The following is a 25,776-nucleotide window of genomic DNA, read 5'->3' on the forward strand; positions in this document are numbered from 1 at the left end:
ACGATGTATTCAGATGGTTGTATGTTGCAAAGGTTAGATCAATTAAACAGTGTTTATTGGTTCTATTCAATTAGTGTTACTATGTACAAATATCCGAGTATGTACTTTACATTTTGATATCATTTCCACTCCTGTATATGCCACAATGTGTTGAGTTTCTTCACTGTTGGAAACGGGCAAAGTATATATATAAGAAAGAGAGAGCTACTGCATACATAGTTATAAGATTACATTCCTTTTAGAAAGTTTAAAATCTTTGTATATAATATGCTATTTTTGATAACCGGTCGGTCTTTTTGAGGTTAATTCTTCCTATGGCTGTCGTTTCAATGGTTTGATCCTCCCTGTCTGCCCTGTTCTAATGTAAAAAAAACGCCCATTAACACACAAGCTATGACAGCTGCAGAAATTTTAACAGAGAACAAATTCATAACAAGCTTTTGTATGTCTCTGCAGATGGTTTAAATCTGATCCGTCAACAATTTCACCACTGGGGAAATTACATTGATTGTTGGTTCTGTATAAAGAAAAATGACTGAAGTTGTTATTCTTCTAGAATCGGCCTAATTGTGTGTATATAACGTGAGGTCTGGAAAGAGGGCAAAAGAATGTGACACTCTTTGCTGTCTATTAGAACATAATTATTTGATTATGTCTTTTACCGTTAAAAATAGAACTAAGATGGCAGAAGGTGTAACTAACTTGGAGTCCTATCGATGTTTACAATTTAAGTTTCATTTGCAAAGCACACGATTACGAGTTAAAATAACATTTTCCCTTTAACAGACATTGAAGAATTACACATATTTGAATTGTGAGCAATGTTTTCAGCAAGTATTCTCTTTATTAACATCAACAATGAGTTTTACAGTTTACTGTACAAATAATACTGAAACAAATTCGCTGAGAAATTTGCTACAAAAATTCCCCTTGGGTTTTGCCTCATTTTTAACGCAAATAAGCATTTTCATTATAAACAGAGAACAATATATGTAACATCTTGGAAAGAATATATTCAACACAGAATCCTGACTCCATTTAAAAAAAAACGTCCAATTTTAAAAAGCCTTTCAAAATTGATAGCAGACAATAATATTACCATGTCGTACACTGTTGGGGCGAAATGGGATCTGGAACGTCATTCATTCCTTGAACTATTTACAGTTTGCATTTTACCTCAAGAGCAGACGAGTAGTGCGTGCATTCAATTTTCACTGCATCCAATGTGGTTTTTAACATGATGTGCTGGACCTTCTTTTTCGTAGCCTTCGACTGAAATACGAAATAATGTGGCTTATAGCTTCCTACTAATTGAGAGCAGCTTGGAAAACACCATATTATCACCTCCCTATGGGATAATTGGTATAGCTCTCAAACTTGGCACCACAGAGGGTAGGTTTTTTAATTTGCTTACGGGAAAAATATTTCCATTTTACAAATAGGCCAAAATAAAAGCTACTAAGATTGAATAATTAAAGACATAAAATAAGGAACACATTGAACGTTCGGTTGCCATCTAAAAGGCTTACGTTTTCCTTTTTGTGGCTGCCATAAAATGTTAAAAATGAATGTCAACTTTTCCTGTTACAATTCAACTTTTTAAAAAATGCTTGTAGAATCTTGATGTGTCCTAAAGATGAAGAACACTTTTAGTGTAAAACACTACCCTCTTTTTCTCTTTGGTTTCACTAAAATGCTATTTTAATTCTGGAGAAATACTTTTTCTATCATTTTTTTTACAATAACGTGGTGGAAAAACTAATGAATGTCAACAAAATGTAGAACCATTGAGCATGCTCCTATTGTAGACTAAAGGAAATGAAAGGACTTTAAACCTGTATTACTTTAGGACATGGTAAAAGTGCTACGGCAGTCCACAAATGGTTAACTATACTTAAATAAGTAAGAAGTCAAGAAAAAAAATGCAGAAATCCCTGGTAAAGTCACATTACATTTTTAACAAAATCACAGTAATAGAAATTTATAAAAACTCCAATACTTCACATACTTTTTTCAAACCACAAAAATAAAAGAATTTTCTGTTGTGCCTAATACAATTTTCCACCCAGTGCTTCACCCTCAGAAAATTTACTTGAAGCAGATCTTCATCCAGCAAGTTGTATTAATGATCCTCTAACACCATCAAATCCTACAGAAACCAAGTTATGAAACCCATTGTTGGATGCTGAAAATAGGTAGCCCTGTTATCTTGCTGCAACCATAATTAATGATTCACTTCATCAATCTTGGACCATCACAGATTCCACAAATTTACATTTCATTTACTCTCTCACATTTTGGTAGCTTGTTCAGAGTAGGTCCACGTAGAATCTCCTTTAATTTCCATCATAACAATTCTTCTGAACATAATTGGTCCAGAGCAAAGACTCTGGATCATCAGTTTTATTCCATCAGATTGCAGAGATGTATTTTTTCATCAGCCTGTGAGGGATCCTCCATACCAAAGGGCTGAAACCAAGATGAAATGGAGACATTTCATTTACAAGATTGCAGAACCAAGGCTAAACAAAGTTGATCTAGAACCAAGTAGGCTCTTTGTTTTTCTCTTGATGCAGAAGCCCTATTAAAAGAATTGGAAATGTAACATAAGAACATAAGAACATAAGAAATAGGAGCAGGAGTAGGCCATACGACCCCTCGAGCCTGCTCCGCCAATCAATAAGATCATGGCTGATCTTCGACCTCAACTCCACGTTCCTGACTGATCCCCATATCCCTTGATTCCATTAGAGTCCAAAAATCTATCGATCTCAGTCTTGAATATACTCAATGACTGAGCATCCACAGCCCTCTGGGGTAGAGAATTCCAAATATTCACGATCCTCTGAGTGAAGAAATTCCACCTCATCTCAGTTCTAAATATCCGAACCCTTATCCTGCAACTATGTCCTCTAGTTCTATACTCTCCAGCCAGGGAAACATCCTCTCAGCATCTACCCTGTCAAGCCCTCTTGGAATCTTAAATGATTCAATGAGATCACCTCTTACTCTTCTAAATTCCAGAGTATTGGTCTAACTATGTAATAAAACTAGCTTCAAAATATAGTTTTCCAATTTACCAGCAATGACCTTAAAGTTATCATCTCTCTTTTTAAACAAATTAAAAGGGGGAAATATTTCAAAGCCCACACAAATTGATCCTAAGATACCTGTGAATTTTCATGGGATAGGAAAGGGTCAATGAACAATACTCTCTATTGTAACAAAGAGAAAGGTAATACTGTGTTTTATCATGTTTGGAAAGGATCAAAACTGGAACCGTTGTGGTCTGTATAGCTCACACCACATGATGCAAGAAATGACTGGAAGGGGACTCCAGCTTTACAGATGATTTAATGATTTTTTTAAGTTTCTTTCACCAGTACATACCCACAGACTGTCAAATAGCAACAGAATAAATATCCAACAAAAGTAATTGAAGTAGTTTATTAAAGAATTTATCTATAACCTGTTTGTTTTCAGCTGTTGCTTCTTATTGGCTGAAATAGTAACTGAAATATTGGTGAGGCGTGTTATTTTTTGTACAACATCATCATACTTTTGGTGTAGCACTTATAAAAGTTCATAATACTTCTACTACAACTTTATCAAAGAAGGAAGAGGATCATGAAAAGATCACAGGTAAGCTCTTAACAGTAAAATGCTGTATTGAGCCAATAAAATATTTTATAAAATGGTAAGGCTTAAAACTCTAAATATGCTAGCATGGTATGCGGTGTTAGGGCATGGATTTTCCTTAAGGATTCCCTTCAAGGGGAGTTTCCCATCTTGGCTTTGCCATCAGGGTGGAGCATCAACTAAAGACTAGCTACCTCCTCAAAGGATGGAAGGAGAGCTCCTAGAATGAATTGCTCCATGTTCATTATCCACACCTCCTAGCAACCAGCCAAAGAGTGGCATTGGCCTAGGCCCTGGGGCACATCACCTAGCCCTACAGCTCTATAAAGGAGCGTGCCATGGGAAGAACTGAAAGCAGGGACTTTTATTTGAATGGTTTAAATAAATTCTTTACTAAATAAATAGGAATGCTGTCAGATACTATATTGAATATTTTATAAGCAACTTTATTGTTTTCACTAAAGCAAAAGCAAAATACTGCGGGTGCTGGAAATCTGAAATAAAATCAGAAAATGTTGGAAATGCTCCGCAGGTCAGGCAGCATGTGTGGAGAGAGAAACAGAGTTAATGTTTCAAGTAGATGACCTTTCATCAGAACTGGAAGTAGTCAGAGATTTAACAGTTTGTAAACAAGTACAGAGCCAAGGAAAGAAGTGTGTGTGTGTGTGGGGGGGTGGGGGGCTTTAGTGGAGCAACACTAAAACAAAAGCAAAATACCCATTCCCCCTTTATTTCCTTGGCTCAGTACTTGCTTATAAACTATTAAATCTCTAACTTCTTCCAGTTCTGATGAAAGGGTATCTGCCTGAAACGTTAACTCTGTTTCTTACTCCACAGGTGCTGCCTGACCTGATGAGAACTTCCAGCATTTTCTGTTTTTATTTCATTGTTTTTACTAACTTTTTTTTCCAATTTTGTTGGTATATGAAAATTGTCATTATAAAACACTTATGTAATATATTTGAGAGTAAAATTTTACAAAATTGGTTTACAAATAGCAATATTCATATTTAGGTTCCAAACCTAATTTTCAGCTGCCACACTTATTATCTTTTGGGATTCTCTTCCAAACCTTTCTGCCTCATTAGCTCTTTTCCTGCCTCTAAAAACCTCCTAAAAAGCCATCTCTTTGTTCCTTATCCTCTAAATTCCTTATCCTCAATTTCTGCTTGAAGTCCACCTATTCTCTTTGCATAGCTCTTGTAAAAAAAAATATAAGAGCAACACTGTACAAACATAACTAGTTGAAGTTATTTTTTCCAAATTTTTTATATCGTCTCCTAGAGATAGTGATTCTTGCTGAACTGTAGCTCTCTGATACTTTGTATATTAGTCGATCTTCAAGTGTGAGCGTCGGAAGGCCATTTGACTGTGGGGCATCACAGCCGCGCCTGATTCTGTTCTTACCTGACATTCACACGTGCACTTTTCAAAGGGGCCACTGGATAATGATTAGGAGGGATCCCCTCCATAGCCCAAAGGTGCTGACAACTGTTGTAGCATTCCTAAAAGCAACTTAGCTGAGATCAGCTAACTCATCATAGACCACAGAGGGAACCTGAGACCATACTGATCTGTATGGCTTAATACCAAAGAGGGTAGTGACTTTACTTATTAATTCATTGTGGGAACCTTATTTTAAATTAGAAACAAACAGTAACATAGTGTCATTTAAATCCAGTTTTATTTATTCTTTATCCACGTTCTGTTCAGGACTAAAAGGGAATGTGAAAGAAAGACTAGCAGATAATATAGAAAGAAAAAGGCTTTTATAAGCTTATAAAAAGGAAAAGAATAATTAAAGAGCAGGTAGGACTGCTAAAGAATGAAGAGGGAAATTTAGTTATGGAGGCTGAAAGTATGTTGGAGATATTAAACATGTTTGGGGTCATTTTCAACTTCACTGCCTGGGCGGTAACCTGGCAGAACGGATCACCCACCTGTTGTACCACCTGCCTGATTTTCATTCCATTGATTTCAATGGAACAAATATCATGTGGATTCTACATTGGATGGGCAATCTGCTCTGCCATGTTACTGCCCAGTAGCAAAGTTGAAAATTACCCCCATTGTGTCTTAGTTTTTACAAATGGTGATGGAAATGAGATTGCTGCTGTACTAGAAGAAGATACTGTACAATAATTAGAAATGACTATAGAAAAGAAATTGGTTCTGAAAATGTCAGCAGAGGATAATTCAGCGGGCCCTGATGACATGTACCCTAAGCAATTGAAGGAAATCAGAAAGAAGATAATAGAGTGTCTGACCACAATTTTTCAATCATCCTTAGAGATGCAAATTGTGCTGGGGGACTGTAGGGTAGCCATTGTAATTCTTCTGTGGAAGAAGGGAGAGAAAGATAAATCAGGTAACTATAGACCTGTTAGTCTAATGTCAGTTATGCGCAAACTTTTAGAATCCATAATTTAAAACAAAATTTGTGAGCATTTAGAAATGCATTAGTGTTAGGGTTAATCAAAGGAGTCGGCATGGATTTGTTAAAGGCAAGTAATGCTTGACAAATTTAATAGAGCTTTTTAATAAATAATTGATTGGATAGATAAAGGCAATACTGTTCTTGTGGTGTGTGTGGATTTTCAGATGGCATTCAGTAAATTGTCTTACAGGAAGCTTGTTACAAAAATTCAGATGTACAGTATAAGTGGAACTGTGTTAGCAGGGATAGAAAATCGGTTGATGGACAGGAAACAAAGAGTTAGGGTTAATGGATATTGCTTGGATTGGACAATGGTTGCAAGTGGTGCACCCCAGGGGTCAGTGCTGGGTCCCACTTATGCTCTCAGTATATATCGATAATTTGGACTTGGACATAGGGGCATTATATTGAAATTTACTGATGACGCTAAAGTAGGGGTTTGGCAAGTAGCAAGATGGACTGTAAAATGCTTCAGGGGGATGTAGCTAGGTTAACAGAATGGATAGACAGCAGGCAGATGCAATTTAATGTGGAGAAATGTGCGGTAGTACATTTCAGGTGGATAAACAATGACAATATATACTTAATGGAAAGATTCTGAAGGGTGTGGAGGAACAGAGAGACTCAGGGGTTCAAATACAAAGTTTTTTGAAAGTAAGAATGTAGGTAGATAAAGCCATAAAAAAGGTCAACAGCATTTTGGGTTTTATAAAAAAGGACATAGAGTACAAGAGTAATAATATTTGAAAGGGAGGAAGATACATGGCTATAGAGAGACAGCAGGGCGGTGGGATTAGTTTTGGATTGCTCTAGCAAAGAGCAAGCACACACACGATGGACTGAATAGTCTCCTTTTGTGCTGTAAACTTCCACGGTTCATATTGTTTCATTAATTCCAGCCTGAGTTATTTATTTTGCTGTACTGTGAGAGTATTTAGATAAATGCATTTTTTTTATAATTCAATGTCTCCAAATTTATGTATTAATTATTTTTTTAAATGTTCCATCAGAGCTTTGTTGAAAAGTAATATTCTATTTACTTGAAGTAACACTGCATCAAAATCTTAACACATAAAAACGTCAGCAATATATCCTGGTACTAACAATTTTTTAAAAAAGGCTTTCTTACCTGTGTCAAAGTTTACCCCTTGTGCCATATCCAGAGTTCCGTGAAAGGCTCCAGTCCACGAGGAACTAGCAGCAGTAGCAGTAGGATCTGTCTTTGTGATCTCACCCGGTGCTGTGGTAATCCTAGCTGCCCTCACTGATGGTACCAACAATGACCCATAACGAGGGTCTAGATGTGGACTATGATGATGGGTGTGGGCATGTGGGTGGTGCATATGTGGGTAAACCTCATGCACAAGTGGGTAGCTGGAACTCCCTTGTGATGCCAACGTGTAGGGCCATGGCTCAGCATTTGGTGGGGGAGCGCTGGCCTGGTGTAGTCCATGTCCAGGCCAAGCCATGGGATCTGGAGAATGAAACACACCACCAGTCACAGCAGAGAAATCGGGGTGACTCCCACTCAGACAGGGTGGTGCTGGGGCCTGGTAAGTGCTGCTCCAGAAAGAAGCAGGGAAATTGTTCTTCTGATTTGTAGAAAATGGTGATCCTTCTGAAAAGAAAACAATGAAATTAAAATTTGCTAGATACTTTGGAATTTCTTTGCAAGATCTTGCTTTCTATATATATATATATATAGTTACTGCAAAATCTTCCAGCATGATAAATAGAATGAATGGCATCTAGTTTGCAATACTATTATGCAGATGAATAAAAATACAATAGGCGCTTGAAGCTACATACACATACACATAAATCTTCACAAACACATTGACTATCTAACTAAAAAGATGCTTTAAGAAAAATGAAAAGGTTATATAGTGTAACAGCATTCCAAAGAAAATCGAAGTTCACACAAACAACTGTGAATCTCTGGACAGCGTGAGGCATTACCGCTAAGCACCTCTTCAAATGTTTCACTCAACCGATGAGAACTGAACCCAGAGGAAAACAGTATCTGTTACTGTCTATAGTCACTGGAATAAAACGATATCTCTTGTATTGGCATGAGAGTGTTAAGTGGAAATAGGGTGACGGATCTTAGACTGATCTGCGATCTATCGTAACCACTAGTAAACGTGTTAGTAGCCTTTCTCCGCAGTATGTGTGTGAGATTATTTAGTATTTTTTTTAATTGCACATTTCGGACAATTTTCCCCATATTGCCTTCACAGTCATCTTGTTGTAAAATGCAAATATTAGATGTAAACAGAAGATTTTCTAAACTTATCGTGAGGCTCCATTTATTAAAACGAAATCGATCCGATTTGGTGATTGAGAGTTGTCGCAGGGAATTCACAGTCAAAGCAGTTAGAACGTGGCATATCTGTCTTTACCATCTTTTCTGGCTGATTATGTAATCTGTTGAGTACAAATATTTGCCACAAAGATGCAAGAAAATAAACGGAGCGTTAAAATTGTTAAGAGTAAAGATTACCAGAAGAATGAAGGAGCTGCGTGGGTACGGAGCCCTTCAGTATAAGTGCCTTTAGCAGGTTTGCAGAGTGCAGCTGACGAGAACAGTGTACGGCTGTCAGCAACACATTGAAAACAGTTACAGTTGAGCAAAAAAGAACTTTGTCAGAAACAAACACAAAAGTGGGATCTCTTTCCAGAGACCATCAGAAGTACCCGATCTTCTAACTACCCTCACTCGTTTATCAACGAGAGAACGTTTATTTGGGGACAAGCCCATCATTGTAAAGGAGTGGCTGTTTGCACAATTCCATTTCGTCCATTGTAATCGCAATTCCTTTATCGATTTTTGCAATATGTATCAAATTATCAAATTGCCAGCAAAACCAAACCAATATAATAAAATAACGACTTTGCTGTACGTTGGATCGGGGTGAGTCTGTGGGTAATTCTTTGGAACGGTGACGCTTATGATCAGAACTCCCAAATATTTTAATAAAATGTTCAAATATTGCAAACATTCCTCTTGAATACATACTCCAATTAAAATGGTAACATTTATCTTAAAACAAGCCCCGAATAGACACCTACAGACGGAAATTTTCCTCCTCCCTTAGAGTTGAGTACTCCAGGTCAAGGTCATAGTTTCGTCTTTCTGTGGTAATCTCCTACCGTGCGCGGTTAAGTAAAACCCGGCAGCATTTCTTCAGACAGAAATATTTACCAATAACCTCCAAAATAACCGAAGTATCGTTCATTAGATTCGCAATATTCGCTTTCAAAAGTTGCTGTCCCTACCTTTCCACAAGGAGCTGGCAGAAGCCCGGGGCTTTGAGCTCGGATTGTCGGCGTTGAAGTTGCTGGACTGGCTGAGGGCTCTGCTGAAATGCTCGTCTACCACTGCGCCAATGTCCCCCTGGAAGTAGGTGAGCAGCACACATCTGGAACTGATGTATTCAGCCTCAGGAGGCTGCTCCTTCTCGCTCTCTTTACTCTGCGAGTTGCTCTCCATCGACTCCTGCATCTTGCTGTACAGGGCTAACTTCTGCTGCAGAGACACAGGAGCAACCGGCAGTTCAGACACAACTTCACCCCTTTCTACTACACATCAGCAATACCCAGGCACAAATCTTCCAAAGCCCCACTCTCCTACTTCGGAAACAAACTGTATTCTTACTGTACTCCCCCCAAAAAGGACAGTCCCATTTCTAGAAGTAAAGGATACAACACTCCTTACAGAAAACATTCGCTTTACTTTTAATAGCAAGCTTCATATCATAACTTGAACTAACTAAAGATACGGTGTGAAAAGAGATATAGATTAAGCTCTTTAAATAGGCAGTACTCAATTATCATTGATTAACCTCAATTCCGATATATTATATATGTCAGTGACCAGTTTGTTTTAAAGTGGAACACTTGCTGGAGTATTATTGTAACGTTATTTTTATATAATTAATGTTAAATATGAGTTATATATTTATTAATAGAAATACATTAGTGTACTGCCTATAACAAGCCCCGTTATGATAATGCAAGTCTTTAAGGTATGCGTTTAGCTCGGCGATGCGTGTACAGTATATGATTTCATGAGAACACCGTTCTGGGTCTCTTAAATAAGAGAAAACCGCCAGACCGCCAGGACTCCAAATCCTCCCTCTTTCATTTCTAAGGCAAGGCTTTTCTGCTCATTGCTGCTGGAATATCATTTCCCATAATATCCAATATCAATCTCTTTAAAATGTCGCTTTCCCACGGTTTATTAATGTGGTCCAGCGTGTCTGCTCACAGAACTATTCACATCTTGAATAAGTTTAATGTGGCATTATATACAGCGGAGTCTAGCATTCTCCACATCACATTGCACTGCAGCAAATCACGCTTTAAACAATACCAGTTTCGGTTTATCCTCATTCACATTGGGATATTCACTTGGGTTATTCACATTGGGCTATTTATTTGTGTTATTCACATTGGGTTATTCACATTGGGCTATTTATTTGTGTTATTCACTTGGGTTATTCACATTGGGCTATTTATTTGTGTTATTCACATTGGGTTATTCACAATGGGCTATTTATTTGTGTTATTCACATTGGGTTATTCACATTGGGCTATTTATTTGTGTTATTCACATTGGGTTATTCACAATGGGCTATTTACTTGTATTATTCACCTTGGGTTATTCAGGTGTTTGTTTCAACAGGTACAGTTGCTGATTGTTTGATTTGATATTTGTTCCATGTTGTGAAGTGATTTCAAAATTGCCTGATGTCAACATCACTATTAATGTAGTTGTAAGATTGCAAAAGATTGGCAGCTATTAGATGGTGGACTTCCAACTTTCTTCGGTTGTAACTTTGCACCGCCTTGTTACTGAAATTGTCAAATAACCACACCCTTTTTGTATTTTAATGTGTTTTACCAAACTACAGTGTCATAAAAATGTCTATATGTGTCACAAACAATGTAAAAGTTAAAACAGTTTTTAAAAAGTGATCATGTGGAAATCTTATTAAATATAAATCCTGCGGGGTGTTTCATCCTCATAATTTTGATTACAAGAAATAAACTATTTACATTTCTCTTTCTCTATAGAATAATATATCCACGAATCAGATCAGTCGATTTTCCATTTCTGAGAGTGCTTTTGGACTGACGAGTAAAATTTCGGGAGAACACACCCCTCCGACCACGGTCTGCTATGCTGAGAATTTCAGTGCAAGCTTGTCAGACATATCAAAGAGATCGCGTCATGTGTTGTCAAACGGAATGAAGAAACCACAGCGGAATTTGACAGCTGACTCACAGCCAGTTTACAAGGCAGCTGCTAATTCGCCTCTTTTTTCTCCTCTCTCTCTCTCCCTCCCTTCACCCAGTTCGTCTCAATCAGATGTCAATCAGACCTTGGCGGGCAAGGCTGGCAGTTTCCTTACCTGCTGAGAGTGGTGGTGATGGTAATAGGCTGCGGTGTAAGCTGCTGCGGCTGCTGCTGGTAAGTACTGGTGCGCTCCATAAGACTGATGATACATAACATCCAGACAACTCATGACCGACCCACTCTTCGATCGCTCGAATTGAACGGGGTTGGGGGGGGGGGGAAATGCTGCTTAAATCTCAGACGGGGCTCACCCCACGCATATCCTCGCTTTATAAGTGCGCGTTGGAGAGGACGAACGAGAGATAAAATTTTAAAGTATTAACATAAAGACAATGCGAGCCCCCTCCGCCTGTCGGGTGCTGGGACTCTGTAAAGTTTGGGGCTGATTGATCGGAACATCAGCAACTCCGCCTGCAGACCGGGCTCACTCCTGATTGGACAAGACATAGTCCTTACTAGTCGTTTTCATTGGACATAACATCAGAAAGCACCTCCCATTCGCAATATTAAAGAGTTTCTCGAGATTATTACAGTACTGTTACTTTTAAAAGCTTTTTAAAAGGCAAGTACTGTTTTAATATGAACCTAAATATTCATTATTACACATAAACACCCCCAAACATATTTGATCTGTTTTGAATACAGCTATTGGCAGTTAGAATTCTATGCAAAGTATTGCTGTTATTTATTGCTTTTCTAAAGTATGCACACGTTTAATAAAGATTATCACACCAGCAGCCGTGTGTGGTTGGATTTATTTCCAAGGGCACACATGGAAGTTGCTGAATAGGTAGATGCAATGAGGAGGATTTCCAATGTCCAGATCTTGGAAGAGTTTAGACAGTTTAAGGTAGCAAGTGCCTTAAGCTGCGGCAATGCTGTGACGGGCACTTGTAAAGTGCAATGCTCAGTCAGTACATCGGAGTTATTCTGCCATGGCACCATTTGAAGAAGAGCAGGGGAGCTCTCCCTGGTGTCCTGGCCAAAACTTATCCCTCAACCAATGCCAACAAACAGATGATGAGGTCATTATCTCATTGCAGTTTGTGGGACCTTGCTATACACAAATTGGCTGCCATGTGTCCTTACATCATAACAGTGATTTCACTTCAAAAGTTCTACATTGGTGGACGTCCTGAGGTCATGAAAGGTGCTATATAAATGCAATTTCTTTCTTTTTCTTTCTCTAATACAGCAGCCAATTTGTACATAGCAAGATTCCACAAAAAGCAATGACATAAATGACCAGATAACCTGTTTTTTTAAGTAGTGTATGTTGCTTTTCTTCACATAACGCTATGGGATCTTTTGTGTCTAATTGAGAGGTCAGACAGGACTATGGTTTAAAATCTAATGAAAAGATGGTACCACCAACAATGCAGCACTCTCTCAGTAGCCTAGCTTATGTGCTTAAGGCTCTGGAGTGGGGCTTGAAGCCATGAACTTCATGGCTCAGCGGCAAGACTGCTGCCACTGAGCCAAGGCTACACTCCCTTCATAAAGCAATAACTGAATGACGCCCTCTGCCAGATAGCTACAGGCATAGCTCTTAAAGAAGGCCCTCACCTAAATAGGACCTGAGCCCACTGCCAAATGATTCCTGCCATCATGGAACTACTTTGGCAATAAACTCAATTTTTCTCTATTTGTCATGTAGCTCTCCTCCACTACTAAGATTTCCATTTAGAAAACATTTTATTCCTTCATGGTGGCATTCTCCGATCTTGGCCCAATCATTCCATATATAACCTATGAAGGGGAAAACATTTCCCTGAAACAAAATCTGACAATTTTCCTACTGTTTGTCACCATTGTGCTTCCCCTGGTGTATGCTACTGTGTGCCTTTTCAATCCTAGCCTCCCATTTCTCCTACAGTGGCTGTCTGTTGCTTGCCAGTAGGATTCTTAGGGGATTAAGATGGCACTTCCTTGACTTTTGCTGTGGTCCATTTTCCCCTTTAGGAACAATGTAGAGAGTTTGAAGCCACTCTGTGTGCTAAGGCTGGAATGCCACTCAGGTTTCAGAAAGCATTCCTTAATGAGGCAGAGAACAGATGCTGGCAATGGTATACCTATCATGTGAGTCTTCCACTGTTTCCTTATGTATTAAAGGAACACTTGCAGGAAAGGGAAGGATGCGTAAAAGATATTCTGAAACTTCCTACATGTTGCTGCTAATTGGTCGATGGTGTGTCACACTGTGAGGGCATGACAGATGCAACTAGAAAACATGCTTATTACAGTGCAATGTTAAAAGGTGTCACCACCTCCTGTTATCTTGGCTGCTCTAGAAAGGTCCTGCATTGAATAGGCTTGTAGGGGTTTCTGGAGGTTGCCTTCATTGCCAAAACTTCCACTGGGTCTGCAATATGTCCTTGGATCCAAAGATCTGTGTCCTCTGTTGCTGGATTACAGACACTTACACCTCAACTGATGAGTCTTTAAATTAGTTGGCTTGGTGCCCAGAAGAACCACCTGCCTCAGACATTACAACGAGCCAAATTGGTAAAGAGAAAAAATACTGCTTTGGCCTTTAGAACTGCTACAACAAGTTTAGATCATCAGTAGCACCTGTTTTTCCTCACTTCTAGTGGCGGACTCCCTATGGAACTGGGAACCTGCCATGAGTATTTAATGAAATCCAAGGAGAAAAATTGGACTATGTCTTGGTGCTCGACACATCTTTTGGAAATCCCTATCAGCCTTTTTACTGCTGCTGGATCCTGAAGCTAAGTTTAATGTAGCCACAAGCATGTTGAGGCAGGACATCTGTGATCTGGGTATGCAGTAGTGAACCACCAACTGGCTGATGATTCTTAAGTCTGTTACTATTGTCTGGAAGGAGTCCATGGCAAGAAAGTTGAGTGTCTTTTTCACTTTTACCACTATTGTCAGTCCAGTGCTGATGTTGTTCCTTGGTTGAAGATCTAGTTTCAGGAGATGACACAATTCATCATTAGCTTCATTAGAGAAACGTAGCCTTTTCACACATAGTTTCTCAATGAGGTCGAGGTAGTCTGTCGTCTGTAGTAAACACACCATCTTGGGTAATATTGTGTCCTCATGGTCTTCCTCCCAAGGCTAGGCACTTCACTAGTTGTTTATTAGTGGGATTTGCCAGTGCATCAATGCTGCTATGTGGACTGAAACAGTTAAGTTGCTCCTTTCAATGTCCGTTTCTCTGCTCTGTGGTGGATCCTTTGTAACTCCCTCTATTACATCAATGCCAGCTTTATAGCAGGCGTCATTAACACAATGTGGGCTGGCAGCTAAGTATGGGCAACTTTTTGTTTTTGTCTTTAAGTAGCAGTTAACAAGCCTTAACAAGCCATAAAAAATGGCATTAATGCGAGTGAAAATGATTTTATCCTGCAAGAAATTTTAGGATTAAAAATTTTGGGTTAAAATGAATAAGCCTTCTTTTGATATTAATGAACAAAATAACTAAACATTAACGTACGTATAGCACATCCGTTATCTCTAACACACAGAGGAATTCAGATTGAGTATGAGTTTTCAGTTTAGTACAAGGTTATTATGGCCTAGAAATTCGATGGCGCCATGCCCATTTTTCAATTGCAATATGGGTGCCTAAGTATCCAATATAGTGGGCGGGGTGTGTGCGCTTCTTATGCACCAGACGTGCGCTGCTCACCATATTGGTAAAGGCAGAAAGAGAGATCAAGGATTCACACCTGAAGCAGGCATTAGGCCCTTTGCATTTGAAAGTAGGCTGTTGTAAGCTGCATTCAGGAAAACCTTATCTAAATGCGCCTTAACCAGCGGTCCTTAAATTTTATTTATAAATACTTTCAAGAATGTTGATCCGGGAGGAGCAGCTGTGCTCCTCCTGGCTCCACTGCAGTGCTGAAGACCATTGCTGACCCCTGCTCTGCACCCTACTGATAGCCCCCCTCCCTCTCCCGATCACTGCTCCCCACCCTCTCCCGATTGCTGCCCCCCGTCCGTCAAACGATCACTGCTCCCTCCCTCTGCTGATTGCTTCCCGGTTGTCCCCTCCCTCCCAATCATTTCCCCCGTTCTCCCAGGACCTACCTGAGGGCTGTTGTTGGTGATGTAGCAGCCCAAAATTGAAATCCTCTTCACCAGTGAGCTGCCTGGGGACATCGAGCAGGTGTCTGCAGCTTGCCTGTCTCAAGTAAATGAGGCCCGAGGCCCAATATCGGGTAGGCTTCAGGCCTACCTGCTCTGGCGCAGGGATACAAACCAATTTCTAGGCCTATCTGCTGCAATATTAATGTGAATTAAAACGTGAAAATAGAATTGATTGGAAACATAATGATGTCATTATTATGATTCTGCTCCCCATTAAAATCCATTGTTAAGAGATGAAACAATATCTACCATTTGAGTGAGTAATATTTTGATAGTCAAGATGAAGATCCTTTTACTCTTACATATATCTGCTCTAAGGAAAACTTTCCAACTATAACTGACTAACAGAGCAGTCTGAGATTGACAGTGAGAAGGAAATGAAAAGAAGGAACAAAGCGAGGAAAAAAGGAGGCAAAGTGCTAAGTAGAGACAAATCTGCTTAGTTTAAATTAAATCAAGACCTCTTTTACATTTTTGCTTCAAGTTTTCCCTCCCAAATTAACTCAATTTTCTGAAGCCAAGTTCATACAGAGTTTGACATGTTGTATATTATTCTATTCAGCTTCATCTCCTCTATAGTTACTTGTGTGTGACAAGTTTGAAGTATAATTAAAATAATGAAAATGAGACTCTCTCCATGCAAAACCTAAATAAAATCAAAGTAATAAATTATTACAGACATTGCGTGTGTAAAACCTCAGATAGAACAGAAAGGAATGGAACAGGTTAATAAACAACTTCTCATACTTTCTTTGAAACTTGGTCTGGAAATTTTAAATTTCAAAATACATTTTAGCAAACTCACGTTCTACCTAATCATACCTGGGATCTAAATATTGTAACAGTTTAATTGTGTCCACCTCACATTTATTGACCTTGAATTATATAAGCCACATTTTTGCTCATTCCTTCACCTTTTCAATATCGCCTTGTAGCTAGTGACTTAGTTTTTTGGTGGTACAGTGGCACAGCAGGTTGGAGCAGCACCCATCTGTGGAGTGGAGGGATGGAGAGCTGATCCCTCATTCTTGATCTCATTTGGACTGTTCCCTAGGTGTGATTGCAGAAAGAGGAAGGGAGAGGGGAGGGAAGGTAGAGGGGGTGGGGGGTGAAGTTGAAGGGGAAGGGAGGAGTGGAGAGGGAAGGGCAGGAGGAGGAAGAAAGAGGGAAACAGCAATACTGCTGATGGAGTGTGAGCAGACCATCCAAATCTCCTCCTTTTATCGATGGGGGTAAACTGGGTGATAGTGATGGTTTATATTGAAGTCAATGGGAAAGAAAATTGGGCGGGTTGTAAAACGGGTGGCCAAATCGCTAATGCCCAATTTCTCGACTGGCGATAAAAGTTAATATTACCCCCAGTGAGTCAAGATAATGTGCTGTCAACAGGTCAAGCAGGGTTAGAGGGGAGGAGAGAATAATTGGACCATGGCAGAAGAATAGAGGAGGGGAAGGAGATGAGAGGAGGAAAGAGAAGGGTGAGAGGGACCGAGGAGATGAGAAGAGAGGAGAGGGGGATAGGGAGGGGAAGAAGAGTAGAGGGGAAATGACTGGGGAGGGAGTCGAAAAGTACCTCAGCAGGGGGGGGGCAATATGTCCCACCATCTGAAGTACTTTTCATACTTCTCTCCCTCCCAAACTGAGATATGCTTCATCAAGCCCACCACCCCACCCCCCACAACTGAAGTACTTTTCCATCGCCTTTACCTCGCTGAAATATTTTTCCTTCAACCTCCACTACCCCCCTCCCCCCCCCCCAACTCAGAAGGGTGGGGGAAGGATACCTCAGTGAAGGTAGGGGAAGCCACCCCACTGGGGGCAACATTGGAAAAGTCCTTCAATGGGAGGAGCTACCTCAGAGTGTGAGGGGGGTGGGGGTTGGAAAAGTACTTCAGCGGAGCATGTCAGGATACTTATAGGAGAAAATAACTCAACGGGTAAGTGACATCAAAGGTTGGAAATCAAACTTAACTATAGAGTTCATCTCTATCAATAAAACATTCAGTTGTAAATTATTATGTGTCAACTCAGTTGGTAATACCCTTGCATCAATTTCAGCAGGTTGTAGATTTAAGCCCTACTCTCGGACTTAAGTACATACTCTAGGCTGACATTTGAGTGCAATAGTGAGGGGGTGCTGCATTGTTGGAGGTGCTGTCTTTTGGAGATGTTAAACTGAGGCCCCATGTGCCTGTTCAGGTGAACATAAAAGATCCCATGGCACTATGTGAAGAAGAGTTTTCTTGGTGTGCTGGCCAACACTAATCCCGCAATAAACCTCAACAAAAACAGATTTATTAGACATTTATCTCATTGCTGTTTGTGGGATCTTGTATGTAAATTGGCTGTCAGGTTTGTTCACATAACAACAGTAACTACTCTTCAAAAGTACTTCATTGATTGTGAAGCACTTTGGGACACCCTGAGGATATGAAATGCTCTATGTAAATGCAAGTTCTTTCTTTCTTACTTGTAGAATGAACATTTCCTGTAGAAGGGTAACTTCCTAAAAAAAAACCAAATCTGTCCAAATAAATAACAGATGGAAGACACAGTCTGTGCAGCCATAAAATATTTTCATCCCTTTCATTGCAATATGTCAAAATGTTTACTTTTTTGTAGGGTATGGAGCTAGTCTACAAGCTTCTTCAAATTCTTCAATAGCAATGCTACTGGTGCACAATCAAAGAAGATATCATGGGTATAGGGAGTTACTGAAAAGGAAACTACTCAGAGATGCCATTTCATGTAGCACACAGTGTACAGAATGAAACATATAATATTGATTGAAACCTGCACATGAGAATATTATAAAGGATCAGTCATGTTTTTGTTACAAAGCCATTGAGACCAAGTTGCACAACATCTTAGGTTTACATTTGTGTTTGTCAAATATCACACCATTTTTCTTTCTAATTTAGTATACGTTTATTGAAAAGTTTCCATATACATTCATGATTAGAATTTGAATTGGTGATTAAACACTTCCTATGGTTGTGTAAAACGTACTATTTGAGTTTCTTGACTGGCAGACCATGTATGTCACAGAAGTGGCTCAGTTTCAACAATTTTCTGATGCATCAAGAAATAAAACCAAAGCATGCTCTTTTCTAAAAATGTTAGCAACATGAAAGAAGAAAAGACAACTGTGATTTAAAACCATTAGAAGGAATTAAAGAGACAGTTTGCTGACCTTAATTTAAATAACTTACTGTAACATTTTTTGGCATGGCTTCTTTAGGATATTTTATTTATGAGCTTTCTTTCATAATTTCACATTGTACGACAATCAGCCAGGACTGAAGGCTTTAGAACCATCAGATCAGCTGGAGGTGGGACTGAGAGCTGTTGGGATCAATCAGACCTTACTTCAAGTCAATCAAGAGACTTCAATGGAGTCAATCAACTGTACATAGAGCACATCTTAAAATATCTTGCCAGTCTGTTCCAGAAATGTGTCCTCCATTATTTAGCATTTGCCTCTCTTGTTTTCAATGTCCTTTTAAACTTGGATGTTAACCAAAATTGTGCATAAAGTTGAGGCAGAAGAATTTAAAATGAGAGTTGCAGTTACAGGTTTGTTTAATTAATATTTGTCCCCAAAGAAGTTTTATATATATATATCTATAAGAATTAGACCATTAAAATGCCACTTTACAAACTTTTCATTTTCCTGATAGAGACTTTCTGGGGCACATCTGGCTGCTGTCTAATGTCAATGTTTATTTGCTTCAAAACTAGTCGCAGTATTTATTTGAGATAACATTCAAAGATATGAACATACCAATTGAGAGCAGGAGTAGGCCATTTGGCCCCGCGAGCCTGCTCTGCCATTTTATAAGATCATGGCTGATCTGATTGTGACCTCAATCCTACTTTCCCATCTACCTACCTTTAACTCCCTTGTTAATCAGGAATCTATCTAACTCATCCTTAAAAATATTCAATGACCCTGCTTCCACCACTCTCTGGGGAAGTTCCACAGACTCACGATGCTCTGAGAGAAAAATATTCTCCTCATCTCCGTCTTAAATGAGAGACCTCTTATTTTTAAACTGTGTCCCCTAGTTCTAGTCTCTCCCACAAGGGGAAACATCCCTTCAGCATCTACCCCTTCTAGTCCCTTCAGGATCTTATATGTTTCAATAAGATCACCTCTCATTCTTCTAAACTCCAGTGTATACAGGTCCAACTTGTCCAACCTTTCCTCATAAGATAACCCCCTCATCCCAGGAATCAGTCGAGTGAACCTTCTCTGAACCGCATCTAAAGCAATTATGTCCTTTCTTATATAAGAAGGCTTGATATATACTGAGCTTGAATAAAGGAGACTATGATGGTATGAGAGCAGAATTGATCAAAGTGGACTGGGAAAATAGATTAAAGGGTAAGACGGTACATGAGCAGTGGTGTTCATTTAAGGAGTTATTTTACAACTTTCAAAAAATATATATTCCACTGAGGAAAAAAGGGTGTAAAAGAAATGACAGCCATCCGTGGCTAAGTAAAGAAATTAAGGATAGTATCCGACTAAAAACAAGGACATATATGGTAGCCAAACTTAGTGGGAGGATAGAAGATTGGGAAGTCTTCAAAAGACAGCAAAAAGTAACTAAAGGATTGATTAAGAAAGGGAAGATAGATTATGAAAATAAATTAGCAAAAAATATAAAAACAGATAGCAAGAGATTCTATAGTTATATAAAAAGAAAAAGGGTGGCTAAGGCAAACATAGGTCCCTTAGAGGATGAGACCGGGAAATTAATGGTGGGAAACATGGAGATGGCAAAAATGCTGAACAAATATTTTGTTTCAGTCTTTACGGTAGAGGACACTAAGAACATCCCAACACTGGACAAACAGGGGGCTCTGGGGGGGAGGAGCTAAATACGATTAAAATCACTAAGGAATTGGTACTTAGTAAATTAATGGGACTCAAGGCGGATAAATCCCCTGGACCTGATGGCTTACATCCGAGGGTCTTGAGGGAGATGGCAGTGGGGATTGTGGATGCTTTGGTAATAATTTTCCAAAATTCTCTGGACTCGGCAAAGGTCCTGGCAGATTGGAAAACTGCTAATGTAACACCGTTATTTAAAAAGGGTAGTAGGCAGAAGGCTGGAAATTATAGACCAGTTAGCCTAACATCTGTGGTGGGTAAAACTTTGGAGTCTATTATTACGGAGACAGTAGCAGAACATTTGGATAAACATAATTTAATAGGACAAAGTCAGCATGGCTTTACGAAGGGGAAGTCGTGTCTGACAAATTTGCTTGAGTGCTTTGAGGACATAACATACAGGGTGGATAAAGGGGAACCAGTGGACGTAGTGTATTTAGACTTCCAGAAGGCATTCGACAAGGTGCCACATAAAAGATTATTGCTCAAGATAAAGAATCACTGGATTGGGGGTAACATTCTGGCATGGGTGGAGGATTGGTTGTCTAACAGGAAGCAGAGAGTTGGGATAAATGGTTCATTCTCGGACTGGCAACCAGTAGCCAGTGGTGTTCCGCAGGGGTCGGTGATGGGTCCTCAACTCTTTACAATCTATATTAACGATTTGGAGGAGGGGACCGAGTGTAACATATCAAAGTTTGCAGATGATACAAAGATGGGAGGGAAAGTTGAGAGTGAGGAGGACATAAAAAACCTACAGGGGGATATAGACAGGCTGGGTGAGTGGGCGGAGATTTGGCAGATGCAATACAATATTGGAAAATGTGAGGTTATGCACTTTGGCAGGAAAAATCAGAGAGCAAGTTATTATCTTGATGGCAAGAGACTGGAAAGTACTGCAGTACAAAGGGATCTGGGGGTCCTAGTGCAAGAAAATCAAAAAGTTAGTATGCAGGTGCATCAGGTGATCAAGAAGCCAATGTTGGCGTTTATTGCTAGGGGGTTAGAATATAAAAACAGGGAGGTATTGCTGCAGTTATATAAGGTATTGGTGAGACCGCACCTGGAATACTGCATACAGTTTTGGTGTCCATACTTAAGAAAAGACATACTTGCTCTCGAGGCAGTACAAAGAAGGTTCACTCGGTTAATCCTGGGGATGAGGGGGCGGACATATGAGGAGAGGTTGAGTAGATTGGGACTCTACTCATTGGAGTTCAGAAGAATGAGAGGTGATCTTATTGAAACATATAAGATTGTGAAGGGGCTTGATCGGGTGGATGCGGTAAGGATGTTCCCAAGGATGGGTGAAACTAGAACTAGGGGGCATAATCTTAGAATAAGGGGCTGCTCCTTCAAAACTGAGATGAGGGGAAACTTTTTCCACTCAGAGGGTGGTAGGTCTGTGGAATTTGCTGCCCCAGGAAGCTGTGGAAGCTACATCATTGAATAAATTTAAAACAGAAATAGACAGTTTCCTAGAAGTGAAGGGAATTAGGGGTTATGGGGAGCGGGCAGGAAATTGGACATGAATTTAGATTTGAGGTTAGGATCAGATCAGCCATGATCTTATTAAATGGCGGAGCAGGCTCGAAGGGCCGATTGGCCTACTCCTGCTCCTATTTCTTATGTTCTTATGTTCTTAAAACTGCACACAGTATTCTAGATGTGGTCTCACCAATGCCCTGTACAACTATAGCAAAACATCTCTACTTTTATATTCCATTCCCCTTGCAATAAATGACAACATTCCATTTGCCTTCCTAATCACTTGCTGTACCTGCATACTAACTTTTTGTGATTCATGTACTAGGACACCCAGATTCCTCTGTACCTCAGAGTTCTGCAATCTCCATTTAAATAATGTACTGCTTTTCTATTCCTCCTGCCAAAGTGAACAAGTTCACATTTTCCCATTTTATACTCCATCTGCCAAATTTTTGCCCACTCACTTAACCTATCTATATCCCTTTGCAAACTCCTTATGTCCTCTTCACAACTTACTTTCCTACCTATCTTTGTGTCATCAGCAAATTTAGCAACCATACATTCGATCCCTTCAACAAAGTCATTGATATAGATTGTAAATAGTTGAGGCCCAAGCATTGATCCCTGTGGCACTCCACTCGTTAGATCTTGCCAACCTGAAAATGACCCATTTATGCCTACTCTCTGTTTCCTGTTAGCTAACCAATCCTTTATCCATGCTAATATGTTACCCTCTGCATCATGAGATCTTATTTTTTTTATTTTATAAGGGGGAAGTTCTCTAGAATGAATACATTAACAGGCTTTATTTGAGCATTCCTATCACTGTACTTGCAGAATGGCTGGGGCTTAGAAACAAAGTAGGGAATAGGACTGGAATGATAACAAATTTTACTTAATTAAAAAAAAATACACTTAGATGCACGTTCAGAATTACAGTTGGCTGGAAATACCAGAAAATGCACCACACCAGATGTCAAGATCAAAATTTGTTGGTGGGAGGGAACATGTCCTAAGCCCCCCATAGGAAATAAAATAAATCTTATGCCATTTGCATTCACATCCCCTTTCAATAATTTGTAATTCAAAAACTGTTGGTAATTATGGTTTTGTTCACTGCACTAAAAGTGATTAAATGCATAAGGGTCTACCTACAGCTTAAGCTATGACAAGTCAGTGTCCTTCTGCAGTTTCAGTCTGAATTATCTTTACATAGAATCGCAGAATTTTACAGCACAGGAGACCATTCAGCCTACTGTGCCTATGACTAAATAGTTGATGGGGAAAATTTGTACGGCTATGGGGAAAGAGCAGAGGAGTGGGACTAATTGGATAGCTCTTTCAAAGAGCCAGCACAAGCACGATGGGCCGAATGGCCTCCTTTGTATTGTATGATTCCATGATTCTATGCCAGATCTCTAACAGAGCCATCTATTTAGTCCCATTCTGCTTTTAATATTTGAAAAAAATATTTGTCCACTTCCCATTTAAAAGCTATGATAGGCTTTGCTTCCATCTCTGTTTCTGAATGGGCATACCGCCTCCTAACAACCTACTGTGTAAAAAATATCTTCTACCCCCTTTGTTCTTTTGGTGATGATTTTAAACCCTTTAGTACCAATTCACCAACCAGTGGGAATGGTTTCTCCTTATTTATCATGTTAGCATTATAGCTAAAGCCTTTTATCCATGATATCATATATTATGGCTTGTTTTTGAGTTGTCAGTTTTTTGAGTCTCTGTCAGTTTGTTTGAATCTGTTGGTCAGCTTTTGCAAGTCTTCTAGATTAGCATGTATGCAGGCAATAGGCTTACTCTGCCACCCATGTGAAGGGAGGGGCAAATGGAATGTCTGGTGCTAGTGAGTTTGTACCAATGCTGCCAGGTAGACAATCATGCTGCTATCAACATTAACACATCACTGCCCAATTACTGCTATTAGGAAAATCTTTACAGTAGAAGATGGAGAATGCAATTTTTCACTGGCTAGTTCAAATAGTGCTGTGCTCCAAGGGAGCATGCTTCCCAGTTATCTGAAAGGGCTGTGTTCCTCCTTTGTCAGAATCTTGCTGAAAACCTAGTAGCCAGTACTTCATTTACATTCTCAACACAAGGAGCTCTTGTGGCTTTCAGATCATGAACTAACACATAGAAAAAAAAATGATTAACAATAACAAGATCCAATAATGACAATTTTGAGTTGAATCAAAAACCTTACTTATTCCAAATTTCACATTCAAATCTACTCTTAATCTGAGGAGTTGTATTATGTGCTTCAATTCAGTTTACAGTTCAATTAAGAAACATTCATCCAGTCTTCTCCTTCTGAATATAAACACTTAAAATAAAACTCATGTTAATGCGTAGTCCAAAGTGAAAGTAGTTTGCATATCCTTTGATGCAATAACAATATCTATCCAAAGATAAGCATTCCCACACAGCAGATTAATCAAGGATGAAGTTCTACTGTAGCTACCCCAGTATCTGATGCAAGCGATATATGATGTATACACTACTGACTGCACCTTGCACTAAGGAACATAGGAACAGGAGTAGGCCATTCAGCCCCTTGAACCTGTTCCGCCATTCAATGAGATCATGGCTGATCTGTATCCTAACTCCATCCACCCGCCTTGACTCCATATCCCTGAATATCCTTGGCTAGCAAAAATCGATTGATGTCAGATTTAAAATTATTAATTGAGCTAGCATCTACTGCTTTTTGTTGGAGAGAGTTCCACATATCTACAACCCTTTCCAACTTTTCTCCTGAATGGCCTAGCTCTGATTTTAAGGTTATGTCCCCTTGTACTAGACTCCCCCGCCAGCGGAAAAAGTTTATCTCTATCCTATCGATTCCTTTCAAAATCCTAAAAACCTCAATAAAATCAACCCTTGACCTTTTATATTCCAGGGAATACAAGTCTAGTTTATTTAATCTCTCCTCATAATCTAATCCTTGGAGCCCTGGTAACATTCTGGTGAATCTGCGCTGCACTCCTTCCAAGGCCAACCATTCTTTGATGAAGTAACAGAAAGAGTTGATGAGGGTAGTGCGGTTGATGTTGTGTATATGGACTTTCAAAAGGCATTTGATAAAGTACCACATAATAGACTTGTTAGCAAAATTAAAGGCCATTGGATTAAAGGGACCGTGGCAGTGAATGCAAAATTAGCTAGGGGACACAAAGCAGAGAGTAATGGTGAACGTTTGTTTTTCAGATTGGAGGGAAGTATTTAGTGGTGTTCCCCAGAGGTCTGTATTAGGACCACTGCTCTTTTTTTGATATATATTAATGACCTGGCCTTGAGTATAGAGGGTATAATTTCAAAGTTTGCAGATGACACAAAACTCGGAAATGTAATAAACAATGTGGAGGATAGTAACAGACTTCAGGAGGACATAGACAGACTGGTGAAATCGGCAGACATATGCCAGATGAAATTTAAATCAGACATGTGAAGTGATGCATTTTGGTAGGAAGAATAAGGAGAGGCAATATAAACTAAATGGTGCAATTTTAAAGGGAGTGCAGGAACAGAGAGACCTGAGGGGTACACATACACAAATCTTTAAAGGTGGCAGGACAAGTTGAGAAAGCCGTTAAAAAAGCATATGGGATTCTGGGCTTTATTAATAGAGGCAAAGAGTACAAAAGCATGGAAGTTATGCTAAACTTTTATAAAACACCACTTAGGCCTCAGTTGGAGTATTGTTTTCAATTCTGGGCACCACACTTTAGGAAGGATGTCAAGGCCTTAGGGAGGGTGTAGAAGAGATTTACTAGAATGGTGCCAGGGATGAGGGACTTCAGTTATGTGGAGAGATTGGAG

General features: G+C 39.4%; 1 protein-coding gene across 3 annotated transcripts; it reads right to left on the minus strand.

Moving 5' to 3' along the window:
* Positions 1-824: 824 nt before the first annotated feature.
* vgll3 (vestigial-like family member 3) lies at positions 825-11,839 on the minus strand. Of its 3 annotated transcripts, none has more exons than XM_067992360.1 (4): positions 11,494-11,839; positions 9,356-9,605; positions 7,206-7,694; positions 825-2,469 (listed from the first exon to the last, which is right to left on the minus strand). In XM_067992360.1, exons 1-4 carry the CDS (start codon positions 11,605-11,607, stop codon positions 2,438-2,440), a joined length of 885 nt encoding a protein of 294 aa, XP_067848461.1. In that variant the 5' UTR covers positions 11,608-11,839; the 3' UTR covers positions 825-2,437. The 3 variants fall into 3 exon arrangements, with proteins under 3 accessions (XP_067848461.1, XP_067848460.1, XP_067848459.1); XM_067992359.1 differs by having other exon boundaries at positions 825-2,581; XM_067992358.1 differs by lacking the exon at positions 825-2,469 and adding an exon at positions 5,709-5,976.
* Positions 11,840-25,776: the final 13,937 nt, after the last annotated feature.

The sequence above is a fragment of the Heptranchias perlo genome, chromosome 11, assembly GCF_035084215.1.
Source record: "Heptranchias perlo isolate sHepPer1 chromosome 11, sHepPer1.hap1, whole genome shotgun sequence".
NCBI classification, from domain to species: domain Eukaryota; kingdom Metazoa; phylum Chordata; class Chondrichthyes; order Hexanchiformes; family Hexanchidae; genus Heptranchias; species Heptranchias perlo.